The following is a 26,046-nucleotide window of genomic DNA, read 5'->3' on the forward strand; positions in this document are numbered from 1 at the left end:
CGTAATTTTGACACCAAAAATAATATTATACCTTAAGTTGCAAGTGAATTATGTCTCAAGTGTCTCACAATCACTGTTTCAAATTTTACTGATGCAATTACGCTGCATTTCAGACAAATATATGTTATTCTTCATGCACTCTAATTAATTCGTATGTTGAAAGGCCGCCCTTCGCGATCAGCTGTTAAGCGAGTCACGTGGTCTGCCTTACGGCACGATGGCAGTGATAGAGCATAGATAACTAACAGAGGGCAATGGTTTTGAGCACGTTCGAAAAGCCATCGACAGTCTGTCCCGTGGTTTGTCACAACAGTTTTGAGTTTTCTTATCACATTCACAGCAAGCATGACAATAGTGGCTCGAAGCACGTAACCATGTACTACCACAAGGTGTAGAACGTGTTGAAGGTCACCTTGGCTAGTTCAGAGACAGGTTCAAAAAGGGTTGTTTGTCGTTCGGTCAGACAAGTAAGTGACATGTATATGAATTACGTTTGGAACGCGGAAATAATGACTTCATATTTAACTATAGGATAAGGAAACAAAACATAGTACTCATAAGCATTGCTATATAATATTTTTACTGTGTTTATAGTGGGCGTAACAATTTGCCTTTAAATATATTTACATTTTTGAGTTGAAAAGGCACATTTCGTAAATGTGATGAATAAAGTATATAGTTATAAAATGTGACACAGGTGGTTGACACTATACATAAAAGATATGTTCAGTTCATTGCAAATATTTTTCAATCAGTTTCGGTTTTATTAATGTAAATATATTTGTATGTTGTTCACAGAAACCTTCAAAATCTGACCATGGCTCAGTCAGGGGGGGATGCAGCTCATTCATCCCCATCTACAATATATGATAATAAGCAACGATTTATTGAAAGAGGTTCCCATAAAGGAAAGGGACTTGCTGTCTTCACAAGTGGTGGAGATTCACAAGGTACATCAACTTCTTCTTTTCAGAATATCTGTCTAATATGTGCAATATTTTACTCTCTGCCTGGCATGGAACAAAAAAAAATCTTATTGTTAAAAGTAAGTTCACGGCACCAACTGTGGCCAGATGTGGAGAGACCGTAAGTAACCTTGTCTTAGTCGTTGGTCCCCTGTCACTTAGTTATGCCACAGTCTAATATCATACAGTCACGAAGCTCGAGGTGAATTTTTGCATTTCTCGCGATACACGCTCCAAGCGGTTAGCAACTGAGAGTACTAGGAACAATAGACTGTGCCGGTACTATTTCACATTGTCTGTGATGAGGCAATAGTAGCGATCCTAGTGGCTAGCAACTGAAGTTCAACTGTCATTGGATGCATATTCCCTATATCTTGAGCTTCGTGACTGTATGTACTTGACTGTGGCTGTGCTCTCATCTGAGCCACCCTAACCTTGTGACATTCCTGGGCCTCATATCACTTAGCTATCCCCTCATCTAACCTAACCTAACCTGACTTTTAAATCGCAATATTTATGGAAATATACATCGGCAGAGGATAAAACAGTGCACACCATCCCCCCAATCGGACACTATACAACTAATATAGCCTATGTGTCAAATACTGTAATGCTAGAGTGCCGTTGAAGTAAATAATTACGAAAACTAAAAATAACATCTATTTATTGCTCCACGTATTTTCATTTTTATAGCCGTTTAAATGTAAGTAGGGTTTAATACATAAACAGTATAATGTACATAAAAATTGTCTAGGAATTCATATTTCAAAATAGGTTTCATAATATGCACTTAATAAAATAAGAAATGCATTTGATACCTAATAGGTCTGTGTACAGAATAAGTTACAGTACCTTCATTGTGGAGTAGTCTTCAGTTAGAGATTTACGGATTTTAAAATTGGCACAATTGGATTTTCGAATTTATGAATGTAGTGGAGTTGATGGTGTACTCTAATTCTAATTATTCCAGGTATGAATGCAGCTGTGAGAGCTGTAGTACGAATGGGAATCTACTTGGGATGCAAAGTCTTCTTCATTAAAGAAGGTTACCAGGGTATGGTGGATGGTGGCGATAACATTGTTGAAGCAACATGGTCATCGGTCTCTTCTATAATACACAAGGTGAGATAGACTTACAACAATGTTACATAGTTTTCCTTTGAAATTTATCTGGTGTATGTGTAGTAATTGTTCATTACAAAGCACTAAACATAACGAGACATTAACACAAAACCTCTATAACTTTTACCTTGACCCCTCACCGAGATACATTCAGCACATTCGACTTCGAAGGAATATGTAATACAATACATTAGATTAGATACTGGAAGATAGTATGCAGAATACTTCTGATCATGTTCAGTACTTGCCTTATAGATTAGCATTTCTCTACTTTATGATTGTATTAGAAGTAAAACCAGGGCCATCTTAACAGCATTGAATGATAATGAGAAAGGTGATACGTTAGCCAAGAAAAAAACTAAAATGAACATAAAAGCAAACAACTACTACAAATTTTCATATGAATCTATTAAAAGGAGAGTTAACTCCAACTGTCACAACAGTTCAGTAGTCAAACACCAATATTCAAGATGGAAAAATTCATTGAAAGATTTGAACTTAATTCCTGATCTACATACCTTGAAAATCCTCTGTGACCATATTCAGATTGGTTACTGGTCACGATTGCCTCAGTAAACATCTCCATCAAATCGGTTTGACTTCTCCTAAATGTTTATTATGGATAAAGGAAGAGGGTGTGGACATGGAACACCTGGCAAATTGCTAATCTCTTGAGACTTTTGTGGATCTTACATCCAAATATTGAGAAGCAAGAAGGAAGATAATTTCATTTTTAAATCCTGAGCATTAGACACACACGCACACGTCCCCCCCTCCCCTCATATGATACGTTTGTGAGCAGAAATTTGCTATCTGATGTTGAAAGTATTGACATCATCTAAATAATCCATTATCTGTTGAGTTAACAATCAGGTTGGTACATAAAAGGTTTGTTCCAGCATGGTTCAGAACGATTCTGAACTGCCTGCTCATGCACAGTAGCTCAACAAGACTAGAACTGATTCAGAACCGATACTGAACTCCTAGTTACCTGTTCAAATGTCCTTTAGAACTCGTTTGGAACAAGTGAAATTGGTTCTCAGTTCAGAGCTGAAACTGGGAATTTCGAACTGCTGATACATGCTCAAATGGTTTAATCTGGAATTATGGTTAAAAAGCTTCGAGACTAGGCAGGTTAAAATAAAAAAATTTACCATTATGAGTGATTTGGAAGGTGTTTGTAATGTAATATTTTACGAAGAATTAAGTTCGGAAGTTGAATATAATTTTAATATGAGACGAAACTCCAAAGGCCGTGAAAGAAGAGTTCAAGAAACATTCGAACAATGTAAAATCCCGAACTAGTTCTGACACTGTAAACAACTGGTACATGCATTAAAAGAAGTTCGGTATTAGTTCGGAACACGTTTTGAATGTCTTGCTGGAACAAACCTATATTGTGAACTACTGATTTTTTGGGTGATAATTACCAGGAAAAGGAATTGAACTTGTAGGAGAAAAATAGGATGTTATTGGAATATATCTTAAAATTTTGCCCAAAAATTCATGGGTTGGTTTAGAGAAACAAGCAAAGTTTCCTCTATAAGTGCATGGAGAACAACTTTAATTATTGCAACATTAAGCTGCCCTTCAATTAGCGTTGCCAAAGACACCAGCATACGGTACTAAATAAATAAAAATTGTATTATCGTTATTTCAAGGAAGCTATCCCTGTGAAGGTATGTTTATTCAGTCATTAATAACAGGCCTGCAAAATTAAATTTTTGTTTTGTGGCACAGGCTTGAACAGGTCTCTAAACTTAATTTTGATATGCTGGATTGAAATCTGCTTATCATTTTTTCGTATTACGTACGGTTTCTTTTACTATGCGGAAAATAAATATTTAATGTTTTTATAATTTCTAATTGTTTTCGTACATTTTAAAATTCTTGAAACTCTGCAAACCATGATAAAATCTCAAATGTACAGATAGTCCAACAACATTTTAAAATAAATTACAACATTTTAAATGTAACTTAGGAAATCTTTTTTACTTAGCTTCATTGAAAACAAATGTTAAGTTGACAGACGTTTGCATCTGTGACGAAGGTTATCTCTTTAAACAAAAAGAGTAGTCAGTCAGTCATAGAGACATCCCATCGACCCTGGTACCTCGTTCCCATCTGCTTTATGTCCTGATGGAATCTCTCAGTTTACAGCACATGTACCACTAGTGATAACATTATATTTGATTTTTTCTAGAACAGTATATCAAATTTTGATGTGTTTTCTTAAGGGATGTTCAATGAGCTATTGGAACTATGTAAGTATATCCCCATTATACAGAAAAACACCTTTTAGATTTAAGACTCATAACAGGAGGAGTAAAAGGCGGCCGGGTAGCTCAGTTAATAGAGCAGCTGGCTACGGACTGGAAGGTCCAGGGTTCGATCCCAAGTGGTGACGGGATTTTTCTCGTCAAACTTTCAGAATGGCCCCGAGGTTCACTCAGCCTCCTATAAAATTGAGTACCAGGTCTTTCCCGGGGGTAAAAGGCAGTCAGAGCATGGTGCCAAGCACACCACCTCATTCTAGTGTCGAGGTCATGGAAAGCATGGGGGTCTACCTCCATGCCCCCCAAGTGCCTTCATGGCACGTGTTGGGGATACCTTTACCTTTACCTTTAACAGGAGGAGTAAAAACTACTCCCTCTACAGCTCTACAGTTGTATACACAAAACAAATCCATTGTTGAAGAAATTAAAGAACAAGCTGCAAAAAATTTTCTTAAAATCAAATCTCTACCAGACATAACATGGATGAAACGATAACCAACAACACAGAACCTAAAAATACAAACAGATATAATAAAATGGAACATTTAAGGGAGGTGGGATATGATGATAGAGACTGGATTAATCTTGCACAGAATAGGGACCAATGGCGAACTTATGTGAGGGTGGCAATGAACCTCCAGGCTCCTTAAAAGCCATTTGTAAGTAAGTAAACACAGATTATTTCAACAAACTAAACATAACAGAAGTAGAAAAAGCTGCACCACTACAAAATTCACTAGACTACCACTCATACAACCTTACCTCTATTTTAAAAAAAAAGTAAAGAAAGATCAACGTACAAAAGAAGAACTAAAACAGATAACGTTATGCACTATTACAGAGAGATAATCATCAGAATGACTGCACATCTACACAGATGGCTCATTAATAAATAGAGGAACAAATGCTGGAGCTGGAGTACATGCATCTCTTTTTTTCACACTATACAGGGTGTTTAAAAAATATGGGGCATAATTTCAGGTATGTATTTCCCACATGTAGACAATCAAAATAGTTCATTACAACATGTGTCCGGAAATGCTTCATTTCCGAGTTATGGCCTTCACAACATTGAAATTCACCAGAACGTTTTTCTTTCCGCAGGTCGTTGTCATTACAGAAGATGTTCAAAATGTCCACTTCCTGCTTGAATACAGACCTCACATCGATGTCTCATTGACCTGCGAACACGATCCCAAACTCCAAGAGTATTGCGTATGTCCTCAGAACATGCCACAATTCGATTCCGAAGGGATTCCAAATCAGGCACCGGAGATGAATAAACCAATCATTTTAAATGGCCCCAAAAGTAGAAATCGAGAGGGTTCAGATCAGGTGAGCGTGGAGACCAAGCAATTGGGCCACCTCTACCTATCCATCGATCAGGAAACCTTCGATCCAAGTACCGGCGAGCCATACGACTGAAGTGTGCAGGAGTGCCATCATGCAAGAAGTGAATGTGTTGACGATTGATCAGTGGAGTGTCTTCTAAAACATGAGGTATGTTGTTTTCCAGGAAGTTTGTGTACGCCTGCCCCGTAAGTCAGTTTACAAGTACATGGGGTCCAACTAATCGATCACCAATGATACCGGCCCACATGTTGAGGGAGAACAGCACCTGGTGATGAGATGGAACAGTTGCACATGGGTTTTCATACTCCCATACATGCTAATTGTGGAAATTTGTTATGCCATCTCGTGTGAACTGTGCTTCATCTGTAAATAATACTAAGGCTGCTTCATCTGTAAATAATACTAAGGCAGGAAAGTTCGGATTTACACCACACTGATGCAAGAACCACTGACAACCTAACTCGTGCACTCTGCTGGTGACAGGGCCTGTACACGTTGCAAATGATAAGGATACAATTGATACTCTTTCAACAGTCTCCAGACAGTCGTATGAGGAACATTGACATGCAACGCTACCCTTCGTGTGCTGATAGATGGAGTCATGTTCACAGCCTCCAGAATCTCCTCCTGTACTTCTGGAGTTGTAGATCTTGGTCGTCCCCTTCCCAAACCAGGAGAGTTAAATTTTCCATACTCGCACAGACGGTAATGGAGACGTACAAATGTCTTCCGATCTGGACATTGTCGGTGTGGGTACCTCTCCTGGTACAAACGATGAGACGAGCCAGCGCAGCATTGCTGTCCGCCTTACCGTACATGAAGTGTATCTCTGCCAGCTCTTGATTTGAATACTTGTCGCACAGTCTAACGCCTACACAGCACTGAATGTAACCTTCGCCTCGGAATGAACTGTCAGAGTGCCCTCTTAATGTCTCCTTTGACGGCAACGACCTGCGGAAAGAAAAACGTTCCGGTGAATTTCAATGTTGTGAAGGCCATAACTCGGAAATAAAGCGTTTCCGGACACATGTTGTAATGAACTATTTTGATTGTCTACATGTGGGAAATATATACCTGAAATTATGCCCCATATTTTTGAAACACGCTGTATAGCTGTAGGTGAAAACAAATCAAATTTTGATGCAAAAATTGAAGCAATACTTTTTGCCCCCTAGAGCAATTAATATGTAGACCGAAAGTGTTTTACAATGCTGTCTTACTAGTCGACTCAAAAGCTACAATACAAGCTATAGCATCAAACAAATTGCCTCTTGCAAATAAAATGAATGAAATCCGAAAACTAATAAAAATACTAGAAAACTTACAGAAGAAAATGCACTTCCAATGGATACCATCACACGTTGGCATAAGTGGGAATGAAATTGCTGATGAATTAGCAAAAAAAAAAAAAAAAAAGCACAAAACTGCATAGACAAAACAAAGTTTTGAATACACACACATTAGGCATCAAAATTAAAACCAAATCAGAAGCAGAAATACTCTATAAAATAGATTAAGAATCACAAGGAAAAAATGGGCAGATATCAACAAACTTTGGAAAACATATAGCTTAAAACCAAGAAAAGACACTGTTGCCACCTTAAGATTGAACACCGGTCATGACTGCCCTGCAGCATATCTCTGGAAAATTGGAATCCTTAATACTGAAGAATGCCCCTTATGCAACTTACCAGATCCATCTATGGGAAGAGAACACCTATTCACATGCACTGCACTGAACAAGGAAGCACAACAAAATAAAAACTTTTCTCAACTTTATTGGGAAGCAAGAAGCAAAATGGGTTAAATGATCCCAAATTGCGGCCATTAGAAAACAACCTTTTAGATTTATTTTGCTCAAGTTAATAAATGGACGCCAATCTTTTGGTTAAAAAAGCTGTTCCTAGACAACCAGTTAAGCTAAGGAAGTTCCCATTCCTTTATAAAATATTTTTTGAGCTCTACTTTACAATGTCCATACCAGTAAAAGGTTGTTCCAGAATCTAAAAGATTGTTTTCTTTCAATCTTGAACCTAAGTGGTCACTTTTTCTTTGGTGAGATCCAAGTCACATACCCAATCATGTAACTGAGACTGACTCAAAGGATGTGGATTGCCATCTTCTAAGTCTGGAGACAAATTTAGATCATCTTCTTCTGCATTTGGAATGTATAAAGTGCTGGTACTACTCTGTTGGAAACTGGTCTAGTGCATACGGTATACAAGTCCCATTGCTGATGGCTTCCTTGTTTTTTCTTACTGAACCCAGATATCTTGCACAGACATGAATAAGTCATTTTAGTCATTATAATGTTCTTGTTGCTTATACCAAACTATAGGAATACCAAAGAGTATAAATGAACAAACTCCATTATGTCACTGACTTAGATTGTAATGTTTCTTCTCTGCTGCTTTAACACATAACACATCATCTATCACTCGAACGTCCCATTTTTTCACATACAATACACATTTAAAACAGAGCCATTGACACGAGATTTAAGCTTTATAATTAATTGATGAACTAGTGGACTTACTATGGTAGGCTCTGAGGGTGGTGCGTGAAGCACTGAAACAGCTGTAAGCCGCACAAATCTTACATAATTAACACGAGTAAATCCACTAGTTAATCAATTATATTCATGTGTAAAAAATAGTCTACGCAAGATTCAAAATGGATTATTTAAGCTTTACTGAGAATGGGAGCAATAGGTTCCAGCTGTTATATTAGAGAAAATTATTTTTATCACCTTTGCAGTATCTTATTGCTTAAGATATGGGAACCTGAGGATCGGAAACTGATGTGAAGGGTTGCGGAAAGAATCTGCCCTCAATTAAGAAGTATGACAATCTGAATATAGTATTGATAGTGGTAAAACATAATGTCAAATGATTTGCATATTTACACAATTAATATACCATGCTACAAGTCGGACGCAATGATTTTAATACTGTGGTGGTGTGAACTCTCAATTTTGTGCTAAATGAAAAATTGTGCATAATCCGTATGTGATTCGCAAAAAACTGTTGACTTTTATGACACAAAATATTCCGTGCTGCAAAATCGTCACAAGCCTGTGTAATCAGTTACAGTATAAAGTAATTTAAATGTACAGATAATTTCGTAAAATGTGAACAGAATATTTCATTATATCTACAGCAATAACATTCGAAGTTTTTAAAGGAATTCCAAAAGACTTAAACCATTAAGCTGAGAAATTTGGAATTGTTCCCTGTGCTCCAAAATCATTGCGTCCGACTTGTAGCATGGTATATTAATTGTGTAAATATGCAAATCATTTGACATTATGTTTTACCACTATCAATACTATATTCAGATTGTCATACTTCTTAATTGAGGGCAGATTCTTTCCGCAACCCTTCACATCAGTTCAAAGACTTCAGTCTGTACTTGCATATGAGATAATAATCCCTAAAGTATTGAATTATAGATTCATAGATGTTCTTCTTTTCTCTTGTACAGCTATAGATTGTTCAACTACAGTGAGAGTGATAATTGCTCTATCATTTTCTGTATCAATGGCAGTTATGTGAACTTGCAGGAACTTTCCATCTTAGTGCACTTTTTGATGAACCTCGTAGAATAAAGAAAGACTTTTAGCAATAAGTTCTCGTATTCCATGGTGTCTAGTATTCTAGACGAGAGTTCTATGTTGGCAAAATCCCAGGATGTGGGGTAAAGTTTCTATATCAGTAAAATGTCTGTCTTTGAACCTGTGATTGTCCAAGCAATATCCATCAGATTTCCAGTGACTAATTCACTTATGCCATTCCTTTTTGTACTCAGAATGCAGCAGAATTCTGATCCTCACATTGTTTTCTCGGAAGAATCATGCTAAAGGAGATTCAATAACCTTAACCTAGTACATGAATTTTCACGTCTTGATCAAAAGTGCACATCACATCATTTATTTAAGATACATGAGTGGTATCTGATTGCTATTTTTGGTGATATTTTAGAAAAATAACAAACTTACAACTATTTCCAGCAAGATAGTTTAACTGCTTACACTTGAGAAATACAATTCTTTATGTGTTTTGTATGAATGTTTGAAGACAGAATGATAAGTCTTCCTTTGTGGCCTGCGAGATCACCAGAACTGAACTCTGTGATTTTTATGTATGGGATAAATTAAAAAATAAAGCGTATGAAATGAATCCCCATACATTTGACAAACTGAAATTCTAGAATATCGACAAGAATTTTTTAAGATTAATTTCATACATCAGAAAATCTATTTTGTTTTTGTAAAGCTTGTCTACAAACAAATAAATATGTTCATTAGCTCGTGTGACGGTAATTAACACGTGTACATAGTTTCATTGTAACAGAAGTCATTGCTGTGAGTGAACAGTCATTGTTATGTTTCATTCTATTAAATAACTCACAGTCCACATTCCAATGGCTGAAAGGAACAGGGAAACATGCTACAACTTTGAGTACAAATAAGCAGTGAATAGGGTAATAACAGGTTTTTATCACAACATATTGGTTTTGATAGAAAATAATAATTGTTTACCCTTATTGCAAATAAATGACATTATGTGTATGTATACAATGCCTACCCACTTCACTTATGTGATTCGGCTGACTCAAGAAGTGAGCATTGTTTGTGGAAGACTCTGTATACGTGTTTTCTGTTTCAGATTATTTAATTTAATGTCATTTAGTTTGCTCTTCAAAACGAAATATTTATGGTACTGTTCTGTGCAGGGTGGTACAGTTATTGGTTCTGCACGCTGCAAAGATTTTAGAGAGAGAGCTGGACGTCTTAAGGCAGCCAAGAATTTGGTGCTTAAGGGTATAACGAATGTGGTGGTGATTGGTGGTGATGGTTCACTCACTGGTGCCAATTTATTTAGAGAAGAATGGTCTAGTCTTCTTGAAGAATTGGTGAAAAATGGTAAGTTGTCATTGAAACTGTTTCCTATCAATGTGCTGAAGTCCATTTATACGCTTCTCATCCTAAGCCATACACTTTTGTTTTCTACATAGTCCAGTCATTGCTTAGTTAATAAGCTGGTGTCGTTTTCCAAAGAGACCAGGATTTGATTCTAAACTATTCTCTTGAGTATTTCAATTCTATCTCTTTGCCCTTTTTATATTAACCATTGCTGTGTCATCTCAGTGTTTATGACTTCTGTAACACTTAATAACGTAAAACATTATAGACAAAAAATGTTATTAATAATAATAAAAAAAATTGTTGCCAAATTTCAACTGAACTAAATTGCAGTTTGTTCATTTGTTGAATATATGTTTCTCTCTTTTTCATTGAACTTTATAAACATAATTTGAAGAATGTAAGATAATCATAAAAAAATCTATGTTTTTATTGCAAAGCTGAGTTGTTCTCAGTGATCAAGTGGTTTTTATGTTTGTCATTAAATTCGAGATTTCTGAATTCGGCCCTGACTGAGAGTGGGCTTTGAAGGCTGATAACAATTCTTATTATAGCTTTTTCCAAGACGAAAGTAAAGGAATAGGACCTGTATTATTGTTTTATGCACATAAAAAGGTTAATAGACAAAAGTTATTAGCCTTTTCTTGCCCACATCAAACTTCAGCTTTGTTGGACATTAACCTAACTTATTTAATTGTTGAGGGTAATTAGGGTAATTAATTCTATAATACAAGTTCTTCCTGTTTCTGAAACACGTAAGTGGAATCCAGGAAGTTCCTACTGCTACCATAACAAAAACATCGATTTCTGAAGTCTCTAGTGAAGTACATGGAAGGTACAGGGCCAGGGTGCTGCATTGCTGCTAGCAGCATTTTTTCTTCCCTAGTCTGGAGGCAGACAACAGACAGGCAGAAATTTTGTGTTCATTAGTGATGAGCATGGAAAGAAGTGTTTACAGTATGATGATAGATAAACTAAGGATCTATGTGCGAACATTGTCTTCACTTGCCCTGTGGTGCTGAGAAGACAGTGACGAATCTAGTTCCTACATGTTGACCCATTACTGTAACATAGAAGGAAGTCCAAGAATAGGAGTTACGGAGCTGTTATGAATTGGTTTTGTGTTATGAGAGCATCAAATGATAATATGTAATGCATTAGAAATCATGCAGCCATTTCAAGACTTTCCACACGATTTGACTATAATGCTTATACAATTTAGATCTTTCCCTAAGTAACCTTTAAAATTAAACTTCGTCTATGAAAATATAATATGGACTGAATATTAATTTAACTCTTAGAATACGAAATTTACTATAATTCGTTGCTCTGTCACTTAGATTATAGTAAACACAAACTTTGAACCCATAGATAAAGTAACCTTTACATTTTTCTCGAAATTCTCTGCATGTCTGAATAATATTTTGCTCTCAAGTATTAAAATCTGAGAATTTTGATACAGTACTGTTGAAGTACAATGTACACAGATATTCAAAATCTTTTAGCAAATTAGGATTGGTATTCTTCCTGTACTGGTTACACAGTTACACTTCTGTTTAGGCATGTGAACATGAGACCAGCATTCTAAGAAGCTTCAGCAAAGTTTATTGCAATTGGACTTCCTTTCTTGTGAAAAATATATATATATATATATATATCTGCTAGAAGTTATTCAGATTTAATATGTTGTGAACTTACTTCTTGCTTTTTAGTACATGTTCCTTTTATTATATCCTGCATTGTAATGTCGTGGTCTAAGGCGTCATGCATAGGACTCACGTTATACAATACATGGAGAAGGAATTTTCTCATGAAATTTAGGCCAGTGTATGGGACCAGTCCCCACCCAGCATCATGATGAATCTGGGGAACTATGCTAGTTAACGAAAACCGATTTTGAAAATCAGCTATAACGGCTGGGGGGGGGGGGGGGAGATCATCATGCTGATGACACATTACCCATGCACTGGTTGGATGATCATTCACCTCTGCTGAGGCATGTGGACATGAGGCCAGCATTTAGCTTGTCAGCTGTAGTTCTTCACGAGCGCTCACGTCATAGGGGGAAAAAAAGTCGTTTTGTTATTTGTTATTAACCAATTTTGTGATATCTGTAAGTGAAGTTTGTTATGTCGTGAACCATTAAAGAATTTTCACATTGTTTCTATTATTGATAAGGAAAGGGCTCTGTTAGAACTTAAGTGGTAATGTAATATGCAGCAGAAAATATAAATTTTAGGTGGATGATAGAATGGTTCTTTTTACAATTTCGTACATGACATTAATTGGTTGAATGTTGTAAGGTTCTTATATGTGCTGAAAACTTATTGTGATCAGACACTCACTTCGACTCTTGAAGCAGTACAGTGACCAGATACATATAGATAAAAAGAGAACGAACTAAAAGACAAAGGACAAAATTGGAAGAAGAGGATATATTGCTCAGTTACACCTAAAACATGAACATTATTTATGGTGCATGTAGTTTATGTTCTGGTCATGGGATCCTTTCAGCAACAAAATTGCTTCATTAAATTCTAGCATGTAATTAATTGATCTTTAGCTATGATGATACCTAATAATGTGGAATGTTTTCTCTGCAGCAAGGACCTAGTGAGTTAAAGCAGAAGTTGTAATGTGTGTACCCTAGATGTTAAACCAGTGGCAACTCGTGACAATATACGTAGTTGCAAATTCATATTATTTGGATTGTTCAGTAACAAGCATAATATTTAAGTATAAAATACTAAGGCCTCATCTCACTACATTTCGCCAAAAAATTGTAATGTTGTAAAATTTTGACTTGTTCCACTTTTAAAGCTTCAGTGCTAATGTAAGATCTATGGAATAAAATAAATGAAATGAAAAAAAGAAAGAAAAAAGAAAAATTAGTAGATATGATTGTAGGAGATGTTTAAGTTTATCTTAAGAATTACATTTTAAACACATGTGAAATAATTATTAATAATCAATCTATTAGTTACAGAACATTTTCATATAATTTTATTGTACAACAAAATTCATATAACATCTCTGTTTATACATATTGAATACAGTTAACAAAATTATTTCCCTTCAGAATGCTGGCAAAGAGTAGTGACATGAAGTGAATATTACGTTTTCTAAAAATATTTTTTAACACACTTTAATTATAGTGACTTTCAGTTGCATACTCATATCGTTAATAATCATCTTCTTCTTCTTCTGCCTTCTTAAGGAGTGGATTATTTTCCGTTCCAAAACTTAAGGTCATTGGAATTGTTGTGTCCATCCTTTCTTTGGTCTCCCAATGTCCCATCTTCCAGTAGACTTATAAAATAATGCTTGCTTAGTAATCGACCAGGTAGCATGTATGTGACTATGCCAATTCTTCTGGTATGCTGTGACCTTCTCAACTATTGTGTGTTGTATCTCTAACTCTCTTCTTATGCCTTCGCTACTTAATCTGTCTCTAAGCATTAGTCCTAGAAGCAGTCTTAGGAATCTCATTTCTGCTGCTTCAAACCTCTTTCTAGCAGATTCTCTTATTACCCAATATTCACTACTGTATAAGAGGGTCGGATATCACATTATGTAGTTTCAATTTAACTTCTTTCCTCAATGCTTTAACTAGAAATCTTTTAATTTGTTCATTTATTGCATTGTATTTAATAAGGTTACTTTCCATGTCTTTATTTGTATTGTATATGGAAATTTCATTTCCCAAGTACTCTAAAGAAATTTACTTGTTCTATTACATTGTCATTTATCACTATTTTGGCTCTCCTACTATGTGTGCCTTCCATCATCATAAGTTTCGTCCTAGATCAGATTGCTCTGCATTATAGGCTTTGACAGTAACAACTTTAGTCAAGTTTACTATGCTGCTATCTAGTTGTTACATAAGGAGTCACGTCATAATTCTAATTTGAATTGCATTAGTGACTGGTTACATAAGGAATCACGTCATAACTCTAATTTGAATTGCATTAGTGACTGTACTGCCATCTCGTGTTCGTTTATGGCAGACGAGTGGCAATCCTGGCAGTTGTTCTCTTCAAAGTGCAACCAATTTTAACATAGGAATGAGCAATCTATATGTGATCTGGGGTTTCGTTTTATTAATGGATATCTTCATGTTATATATCTGTAGAATTCTGTTTAATTTTGTTATATTCTCTTGTAGAGAATCTTCTGTATCTGCAATGAGGATCTGATCATCTGCGATTAATATTATGTTAATCATTTCTTTGAAAATATAATTTTTTTCCTTTTACACGAAATGAATTTACTTAAACTAGAAGTCTGTTTTATGTTCCTTATTATGAGCAAACTTGCCACTAACCTTAGATTAAAATAAAAAAAAATTTCAGGAAGTTCTTTTCTATAGAAGACATTGCTAATGCAGACAGCCTTTCTTCGATCATTGTTATTTGCAAAGAAAGTTTTGGTTTAGAGAAACAATGATCAATTCTTAAGACATTATTAGGCATCATCAGCACTTTTAACACTGCAACGTCTTCACTTTAGGTACACTGTAAATTGTTGTCTTTTATGAATTCAAGTAAAGCTAGCTGCCCCAGACACTAAACGAAATTCTTTTGGACTGTTAGTTACAGACAGATCTATTAGGAGTTTCTTGAAATTAAGAAATCGGTACACATTACGTGTTTTTTATTTTATTATTTTTTTTTTATTTTTTTTTATTTTTTTTTTTTCCTCAGGGAATTTAGATTCATACATCTGAAATTATTCTCGTTGAATTAATGCTGCAGCAACGAGAATTTAAATCTTTCTTTAACTTTACAGAGAACGATGTCACAAACTTCTTTAGATCTCTTTTTGAATTCTGAATCGTCTGTCCTTTTTTTTTATCTTCATGCTTGATTGCTGGATGTTTCACCTATCGTACTTCAGCATTATCTCTGATTCTGAGGACTTTTTCTTCTAAACTTTAATGTATTTTCTCGCAAGACTCGAATCAATATCCCTTTTTGAACTTGATCAAAGAATATTTTGTACATTTGAAAATGTCCTGTGTAAAATACCAGTCAAAATTTGGAGTGCTACTAGTAAGGGTTGTTATGTGACCAGATGCTAGACAAGTGGTGTTGTAGTTCTTTTAATTTTATCTCCATCTAAAATCACCCTCATATGCTGGACAATTTCTTCCCTTACTTACTTACTTGCTTTTAAGGAACCCAGAGGTTCATTGCCGCCCTCACGTAAGCCCGCCTCCGGTCCCTATCCTGAGCAAGATTAATCCAGTCTCTATCATCATATCCCACCTCCCTCAAATCCATTTTAATATTATCTTCACATCTACGTCTCGGCCTCCCCAAAGGTCTTTTACCATCCGGCCTCCCAACTAGCACTATATGTGCATTTCTGGATTCGCCCATACGTGCTATATGCCCTGCCCATCTCAAACATCTGGATTTAATGTTCCTAATTATGTCAGGTGAAGAATACAATGTGTGCAGTTCTGTGTTGTGTAACGTTCTCCATTCTCCTGTAACATAATGTACATATAAAATTAATTTCAATAAATTAGCGTTGTAAATGTAGATTTTATGCATCTAGTTACTTCCCACCCACCCTGTAGATATGAGCAGAGAAAATTGTGAGTCTTATTAAATATTGGCCATTGTATCTGAGGTTCACCTCACTGAGGACGAACAGCAGATTTTGAAGGGTGAGAAGATACTTGTTTAGGAGGGATATAAAGCTGTGGGTTGCATAACATGGATTTGTCTCTTATAAAGGGCTCCAGGCAAAATTTGTTGCCCATTTCTCACTTACATTGACTTTTGATGTTGAATAACTGCTGCAGTTGAAAGTGTCGTTATATAAAATGAAATAATACTACTAATATCAATACCTTCACCACCCTTACTACCACCATAACCACCACTGCTACTGCTACTACCATTGCCATTACTGCTGCTTTTGCTTCCCATTAAAATATTCTGTTGTGTTTTAGGTGAGATAACAAAGGATCAGCAGGCAAAATATGCACACCTTCATATCGCAGGCATGGTGGGTTCCATTGACAATGATTTCTGTGGCACTGATATGACCATTGGTACAGACTCTGCACTTCATCGCATTATTGAAGCAATTGATGCAATTGTTTCAACAGCATATTCACATCAACGCACATTCATTATGGAGGTTATGGGCAGACATTGTGGGTAAGTAAGGGAGTAAGGAGACTGCAAAATCAGGACATAGTAAATGGAAAGTGTAGCATTTGTACTGATTACTATAAATTGTTAATGGATTATGAAATTCATAAATGAACTGTTTCTGTAATTTCAAATGCTCGTGACATTTTATTCTCAAAGGAGACAGTGTCTTATATGTCCAGCCTGAATCAGACTTGACTTCACATTCAGGGATTGGTATTGTATACCTTTCTTATTGGATCCATATCATCATATGAATTCTTCTTGGTGATGTTATCATTGGTATATGGTATGATACAGGTGTTCTCTCTTGTTTTCTACACATTGATATAGATATATATATATATATATACCATTTGTAGGATGTTAGTAGAAACAGGAGTGCTCTGAAAAAATCTGCTCAATATTGCTTTTGCCCACTAAGAATTACACTTAGGTCATGTTGGAATTTGAACCTCTCTCTCCAGTGTAGACAGCCATAGTATATTACTTTCTGATATCTGAAGTAGAAACGATATGAAAATGTATGTGATATATTTTGCATATGCCATGAGATTCACGTCCCCACGAATTTTTCTGGGAATATTGTTAATTGGTTAATTAATAATGATACACATGTGAAATGCCAGGCAGTGTTTGTGCTGTCTGTGAACATCATCACAACTGCTGCCACTCAGCACATACAGTATGCAGTTTGAGCAGCTATCTGAGTGATCTTTTTTTTTTTTCCAGTGTAGTACAGTGTTTTTTTTTCCCTCCCTACATTGTAATATGGCGCGCTGCACGCTACTTTTCGTGCTGTGCAACCCGAGTGCAGCAAAAGTTGCAACTGGAGGTTGCGAGTCTGTTCACACACAAGGTGCTACTTTTGCAGCCGCAGTCATGCTGCAGGTTTCCATCTCCGTGTTGACTTCTCAATATACATTTTGTGGTTATGTTCGCATTATTAAGAAATTCATGCGAAAACTTACTTATCTATTATTTGCTTTTCTGTCCTAACTAGCATTCAGAAATTGGCATTATTTTTACTTTAAAGCTTTTAAAAACGCCTATATACTTAAATGATAACCAACAGCATATTCACATAATCATTGTTGGCAACCCTCCTGTTTGAAACTACGCTACGGAAAATTAAAAAAATGAATTATATCGTCAGAAAATATGCTCAGACTGTTTTGTGCATTTAATAACTGTTACAAATAATTTATTTTCATAACATCTAACATTAAAATATATCCAAACAATAAAAGTATCATTGGCACATTTGGGTGGCAACACTGGTCGCAACCGCAGCAAAAGTTTCAACAAAACAGATATCAAAAATGCTGCAGCTGCAACCATGAGAACCCTGTTCACACGTCACTACTTTTAAGCTGCGCGCAGCATGATAAAGTAGCGGGCAGCAGGTTTGGCAGCCACTACTTTTTGGGTTGCACCATTGTTCACACGTCGCAGTACAAGAGTTGCGCAGTTTTTTGTACTGCAGCGCTGCAAAAGTAGCGACGTGTGACCATACCTTAAGATGCACAAACTATACACTTATCACACTTGAACTTGATTCTGACACATGTACTTCTAATCCAAACGCCATTTAACATTGTTAACAATTGAAATACCCTTGCAGGAAAATAATGACATGTACTACCACTTTAGGAATTGCACTGAAGAAAAATCGTGCAATGTTGCCAACTTCATTTCGAATAAGCTGTGCACCCATATTTTTTACTTGTATACAGTATTTCATAAAAAATGTGCGTGGGGTATTCGAGAAAATATAGTGTATAAATCATATTATAATAAACTTCTATTCTATAACATAAATTTAAAAATACATTCGTAATGATTGTTAACGTGGTTTGAAGGATTCGTGTACAATAAAACTTGAAACATGAACTAAAACACTGCCTAGATTATTACTGTATAAATAATACGACAATAAAATAAATAAAATTTGACTTTCGATTGTTTAATACAATTAACACTCAACTCAACTTAATTTGGAAAGCAGATGTTAGAACAGACTAAATTAAATATCACACCCTTACTGGAATATATTTGTGTCAAATGTTAAGTAATGAGTCCACCAGCCATGTTGATCGATCACAGCATTTAATTATCTGTTCAACTAATGATAGGCAAAAGTTTGGCCTCAACCTGACTCTTTCTCAAACTTCATTTACATAATCAATCAGAGCCTCTTTTGTCCCCCCTCTCTTCATGGTTCTCAGTCACGTACCATAACTGCCAATATTTGTTCTATCACATTGAAATCTGCACTTTGACTAGCCAGTCAAGAACTGAAATTTCAAGATGTTATTCAAACGCAACTTAGCTGTCTTATAAGTACGAACCTTAATATTGTCCCGCACAAAATAAATCACAGGTAATTTGTCTTCAGAGTAGAGTGTGCACACACTATACAGGAAGCATACATTCTTCTAATATCTGCATATGTTCCTCAGAATCCATTCTTGGACATACCTGGACCAATTCCCCAACTCCCAAAAAAAAAAAGCTACACTCTGTTTAGCGTTGACATGTGTTGTCGATGGCAATTAGGTGATTTGCCTCATTCTTTCTCTAGCTTCCCAGTAAAATAGTTCAATGTTATTGTTCTTCCTATTATCAGAGTTTAGTTTATCACAAAGGAGAAGATGCTGTTTATTCAAAATTTCATTTTTGTTACATGTTGGGCAGTTTGTGAAGTTCAGTTTGTTGAGATGCTGAATGAGTCAATTATGTCCTGTGAACAGTCGAAAATGTGCTATTGCTTGTCTTCGAGGTTTTCTTAAAATATGTCTTCCTTCATTAACTTTTTCATACAGTTTGCCTTTCAGTTATTCAGCATAATTGTTTATTTTGAGTCTTTTGTAGTAGTCCTTTATTAATTATAATTTGTCCACTGCTGTGGAGTAATAGTTAGCATGCCTGGCCATGAAACGAGCTGGCCCAGGTTCAAATCTTGGTTGAACAAGTTACCTGGTTGAGGCTTTCTCCAGGATTTTCCCTCACCCCTTTAAGAGCAAATGCTGGGTAACTTTCGGCTCTGGACCCTGAACTCATTTTGCCAGCACTATCACCTTCATATCATTCAGATGCTAGATAATCACAACAGTTGATAAAGCATCGTAAAATAACACACTAAAAAAATAAATTAAATTTTTTTCGATTTCTATGTTAAAGGCAGGTTTTACTTTAATTTGGGTACCTTTTTTTTTTTAGCTAATTTGTCAACTTTTTGGTTGCCAAGTAGACCCCTTGAAATGACAATTTCCTTATTTCTTAGTTTTTATATACTTTCTAGGTTTTCATTAGCGATTATATGTTCTGAGTCATATTTGGTGGTGTTTGGAATGGATGTCAGTGGAAAATTATTCTCCTTCACAGCCACCTTTCTATGTACAGCTCGATTCAGTGTTAATGGCCGCTGTCCTTGGTTGTTTGGCTAGTGAGCGAGCTGTGTTTTGCGTCATAAGAAAGAAATTTAATCACAGATGTGCATAGGAGGGGAAGAGGAAAGAGGAAGAATGAAAATAATATCTAAGCTCGAAGCTGAGGGACACTCATATCAAGAAAATATGTCATGACTACATTGTTTAGTCGAAGATGTAGTGGTTGGTAACACGGTGTGTGGAAGAATATTGTGTTTTAAGACTGAGTGTACAGCGACATGATAAGAAGGAAGTGTTAGGTGTTATGACTGCACCACCTGACCTGTGTGACCCAGCCTGCCAATAGTGATGAGTAACTCTCTCTTAGTCTATCTACTTACTTTTTGCAGGGGCCAAAATCCCTGAATCAAGCTGTACTTACTATTATGTAAACATCTTACGGTAGCAGTGCTGCAATGAAGATCTAATTCTCTTTGGATTCTAGCTGCAGGTTTAAAAGGATGCTGTCTATTTACATTCAAGTTTACTGCTTTTTTTTCTGGTGTAGATTTTTCCGGCTGTCCTGTCTTTGGTCGTGTTTTAAGGCATTCTTTCCCATTATCTTGAAAATGCTTGATCCAGTAATTTAGACATTATGTTATATAAAAATAATTATCAATAATAATTAGATCATACAATGCCCAGACAAACAAGCTAAATGTTGTTATAATCACGGATGAACAATAGGACTTACAATGTCTTCTGTGTATCCGTTTATCTTTTGTTTCTTTACCAAATTCTCGTAACACAATACAATTTTTATGTTTCCATCTTCCTGAAGAATTCTTATGAATGGCAGTGTACATTGTAACATATTTGGTCCTACAAATTTGAAGATGACTTAAAGAATAATTTCCTAGTGTCTCAAACAGGAGGTGCTGCAGATAAAAAGCCCAGAAAACAACATAGAGTTCTCACTTAACCTGGCACTGGTCGCTTATGAGCATTTTGCTAACAATAAGTATTGAATTCAAATGACAGTCACATAAAAATGGAAGGGGTTGCAAGTTTGTCTCAGTCTCTAGCTGACTTTATAAGTGTTGGCTATTGACTGCTAGGAGAATTTTCATCAAACAATAGAAGATATTGTGTACAGAAAATATTAGACCAGAAGTTCAGTTATGATGGAACAATTACTGTTACGCTTCTGTAAAGTCAATCTATTTCTAATCCTACTTTTAAATGTTCCTGAACTTTTCCTTGAATACAGGTATTTCGCCAGGTAAATTACCTCTTTCTGAAATAAAATAGAAATATGTACTTTGCAGTACAAAATTCAGTTGAATATAATAGAGCTGGGAAGTACTAAGACAGTCAAAGAAACTACATTGTGATACATCAGAAGAAAGTCTTAATTCCTAAGAAAATAAGTGTTCTCACTTCAGCTTGATATTTCATCATTTTCGAAAGTTACAATGGGGAAAAAATCAAATGCCTTGCTACATTCGGAAAAATTCCAAGTATGCGACTACCCAAACTGTATTGTATTATAGCGAACTTTCTTTGCTGAGTTAAGGAACCATAAATGACATTGCTTATTGATTATAAAATTGTCTTGATAAATTCAGTAGGCAATTAGCACAACAATCTATAATTTCGTGTTCATCATTATATCAAAGTTCATTGCGACACAAGGACTATGATTGGGAAATCTTGAACATAAGGCCACGTTTTTGAGTGGATTCTACAACGGACATATAACCCCACATTCTATTCTGTCTTCAGATTAGGCTGATTCCAGTACTGTATTTTTGGTTGCTCTGCTGCTACTGAGCATTCTGTGCAACCAACTTCTTCTAGCTTGCTGGCCTGGTGTTCCATATAGTGAACAGACGCTCAATATTTAACCCAATAATTTTGTTTTGTATTTTCCTTAATGAATGACGTTAAATTATCATCATCATCATCATCATCATCATCATCATCATCACTGCGCTTGTCTGCCTATCTGGAGTTGCGTTCTGGCGCGGGTTTGATTTCCACTTGGGCTGATTACCTGGTTTGATTTTTTCCGAGGTTTCCCCCAACCATAAGACAAATGTAGGTAATCTATGGCGAATTCTCGGCCTCATCTCGCCAAATATCATTACGCTATCACAATTTCCATCGACGCTAAATAACCTCATAGTTGATATAGCGTCATTAAATAACCAATAAATATACAAAAAATAATAATAATAATCATCATCATCATCATCATCATCATTAACACGAATAAATGTCGCAGTTAAGATATTGTGCTTCAAGCTGGAAGTTGTTAGTTCAATTCCCAATGGAGTCATAGATTTTCTTCATTGATTTAATTTTCCCAACTGCACCATCACCACCTGGGGTTTACTTGACCTCTTAACAGAAAAATGAGGACCAAGGGTATTCACTTGGGAGTAAAGGTGGCAAACATGTATAATTGGTATTCGTATTGATACTAATGCTGATTGTCTGGAAAGGCGCATTATTATTATTATTATTATTATTATTATTATTATTATTATTATTATTATTATTATTGTGTTTCTAAAGAAACTGTTCAATTCTTGTTTGAATTTTAATATAATTACATTAACTAATTTTCAGTTTCTTTTCAGGATTTAATATATTCACAGAATGTCATAATGAACTGTTTTCATTAAAATGAGTTAGAAGTAACTCATTTACTTGAGGTTCACTAAAGAAATAACGAAATCATCCTTACCAAGTTTATTCTGCCCTGTTATAAACAAATTAAAATTTTTGTAGTAATGTAAGATTTTCCTATTTAGGTATTTGGCTATTGTCACTGCTTTGACTAGTGAGGCAGATTATGTTTTCATTCCTGAAATGCCGCCCCCTCGAGATTGGCCAGCAAAACTATGTGACAAGTTGGAGCAGGCAAGATATATGTTAAATTTACCCGTCCTACTTACATATAATAATTGTGGCAGTAACAGAAAAATGCAACCAATAGCAGACTCTTTGAGAGTGCATTGGTTGCGCTGCATACTCCCTCTTTTTCCTTACCTGCTCTTCCCTTAGCATGGATTTGCACTGGTATGCCTGTGGTCATGGCTGAATTTTATGCCTGGTTCAGTGGGTTGGGCGCTGTAGATATTGAAGCACAACGTTAAATGGAAAGTTGATGCTTAGGTTATGTTATCATGATAGTTCTTATTATGTGTGTGTGTGTGTATATATTGTGTATATACATATATAAGTTACTTATATGTATTATGTATATTTAGTGTCCTGCATTGTCTGAGGGATAGGCCTATATATGTAATTTCTTTTATTATTCAAAATATTAGACTATATTCTGAAAGCATCAGTAACAACATATTATTTTATGATGTCATTTGATATTTAATGCAGCAAAAATAAGTCTGTCACTGTGCAATACTACAGATAGGTAGAAATATGTAAAATTCGCATTTGCGACTTCACGAATTTTTATGGCAATTTACCATTTTATACCCAAATAACACTAATTTTAAAAATGCAATTTAAAAAAAAATACTTGTTTCCATTTTCAAAAATGTATCGTGATTTTCACATATATTTAGAGTCCTTAACCCTCTTAATGCCAGCCTGTTTGCATTTTATATAGTAAACTAAAGAAAAAACAAGTTTTGAGAATGTAAAGGATGGGATTTTTATGGATGATACAATGCTACTCTGAATGGCTGTGGTGTTAACAAGAGCTGCTGTTATTAAGGCCACATTTACACAGACGATGATAAAGGCCTGTAGAAAACATTTCATTGATGTCTGACCTAAGTAGAACCATTTTGAGAACCTGACAATGTTCGACAAAAAGTGTTCATGCTAGCAGATATTTACCGTAGGCTTGTGACATAGTTACGCAAGGTGAATTATTTAAATGACTTGGACTAAGAGAAATTAGTTTCTGGTTATTGTGGACTGGAAAAAACAATGTTTGGAGAAGCAAACAAAAGGAATTGCTGTGGACAAAATGTTGTTAGTTTGTCACAGTCAGAATTTTCACTGCTTGCTGAACATGTGCAGTATGTTATAACTGGAACTTGAAAAATTCAGGTGGTCCAAAATTTGTTTCTGAGCCTGTACATAAACAAGTTTTCATGGCAGCTCATGGCCACCTAGAATGTACCTACATCAGTGACGTCAAATTCAAGATACTGTACATATAAAGCTTTACATTAAAACAGTTCTACCTTGACACCTTTCAGTATAAACCACATATTATTCATACGAACTGTTTTGTTCAAAATGACTGTTACCATTATTTCCCAGAATATTGACCTTTCCTTGTGGGACACACTATACTTATTTGAAAGTTTCAGATTCTTTTTAAAGAACTGGTATAAAATGCATATGACAAATATTTATTGCTACTGATTAGTTTTAGTTCATCTTAGAGTATGTTAACATATATTTGTTTCATATAATAAACACCTATTTAACGAAACCTATTCTATTCATACATTGTTACACATTACACATAACAATGTCTTTGTACATACCCAGAAACAAAATTTAGGCCACCTGAATTTTGTTTTTGGGTTCGTACATTGTAGGAGTGAACTTGTTAAAACTGTATTCATTTTTATTTCTTCCACTTAACTTTCTCTTTCTGCATGTCGTATTATGTATGATTTAAACTTATTTTGAATATTAATAGATAAAAATGCTTGTTCTTTTGTATTTTCATGATGGTACTGTTCTATGTTAGATATGAACAATGTTTTTCTTAATATTTTAAAATTAAAATACAATAACAAACCATTAATCAATACAGTTATTTTAATTACATGAAACATAAGCCTAAAATGTTATAAATACATTGGCACAACAACAGAGGGGAGGTAAGAATTACTCCACTAAAAATGGTAAATGGTACAGTTTTTGTCCTAAAATATTAGAAAAGTATATAGTATAGTATACCCTTCTTTTCTTTTTTTCTTTGTGACCAAAATTTCAAATTTATAATTTATTTTAATAAGATGAAAGAACTTCGAAGTCACTTTAGTATAAATAACGAAATTCGAACCATTTCAATAATCACACGAAACGAATGCTCATTTTGCCTGTGGTTCTAAACACCATAACAGTGAATTCAGAAGCAGTTTCTCATTGTCGAAGTCAGGTAATCTGCTGTTTCGTGTTTATATAAAACTATTGCTATGAAGAGGTCCATCACTAATTCCAAGGTAAAAATTTTTTTCAAAAGAAAAAGACAATGGTAAGAAGATATAATGAATTTGTAGTACATACTCTTCACTTCTTATCAGAGTTGGGCATTTTGTAATCAATTACCGATTACATGATTACAGTCACAATTACTGAAGCTATTATCAGAAGTGTTTAAGAACATGGGCCTATGCATGTTATACATTAATATATTTTTTAAGAATTGAAAATTTTTCAGTTCTTAAAAATAACAAATAGAAGTAATAAAAAGTAAATAAGCTTTGTAATGAAGATAATATTGTATCATTCCGTACTGCCTTCCTTACTTGACTTAATTTATAGTTTTAAGCTAGTTGTTAGTGTGGCATAGTATAGTTAATCCCCCCCCCCCCCCATCACAATTATGGTAAGACTAGTTGTCATGAAAATAGCACACAATACAATTTTTAACTTCCCTCCTCTCACCCCGAAGCAAATTAAGTTATTGTGCCACTGTATAAATACATATGTAACTATAACAATATTTGTATGCTTGTTGCTTTGCATGGTGTATAAAATGACTTTGCTCTAAAATATTTTGATGTGTTAATTTAAAACCCCACGAATGCTACAAGTAGAACATGATACTGAGTTTAATGGTCTGTATGGAATAAATTACAGTTCATA

The 26,046-nt window shown here is 35.2% G+C and overlaps 1 protein-coding gene across 3 annotated transcripts in view; it reads left to right on the top strand.

Annotated features, from left to right (window-relative positions):
* The first annotated feature begins 232 nt into the window (after nucleotides 1–232).
* The window catches only part of Pfk (ATP-dependent 6-phosphofructokinase), a 120,967-nt gene continuing 95,153 nt past the window's right edge, over nucleotides 233–26,046 (top strand). Inside the window, exons 1-6 of one of the 3 annotated variants that reach the window (XM_069848087.1) lie at nucleotides 235–467; nucleotides 799–950; nucleotides 1,936–2,087; nucleotides 10,451–10,640; nucleotides 16,603–16,813; nucleotides 22,998–23,106. In XM_069848087.1, the coding sequence (XP_069704188.1) occupies nucleotides 818–950; nucleotides 1,936–2,087; nucleotides 10,451–10,640; nucleotides 16,603–16,813; nucleotides 22,998–23,106 (795 nt within the window). In that variant the 5' untranslated portion in view covers nucleotides 235–467; nucleotides 799–817. Of the gene's footprint in view, nucleotides 468–798; nucleotides 951–1,935; nucleotides 2,088–10,450; nucleotides 10,641–16,602; nucleotides 16,814–22,997; nucleotides 23,107–26,046 lie in introns of all 3 variants that reach the window. The other 2 variants (XM_069848089.1, XM_069848088.1) reach the window with 2 other exon arrangements.

The sequence above is a fragment of the Periplaneta americana genome, chromosome 15 (genome assembly GCF_040183065.1).
Source record: "Periplaneta americana isolate PAMFEO1 chromosome 15, P.americana_PAMFEO1_priV1, whole genome shotgun sequence".
Classification (NCBI taxonomy): domain Eukaryota; kingdom Metazoa; phylum Arthropoda; class Insecta; order Blattodea; family Blattidae; genus Periplaneta; species Periplaneta americana.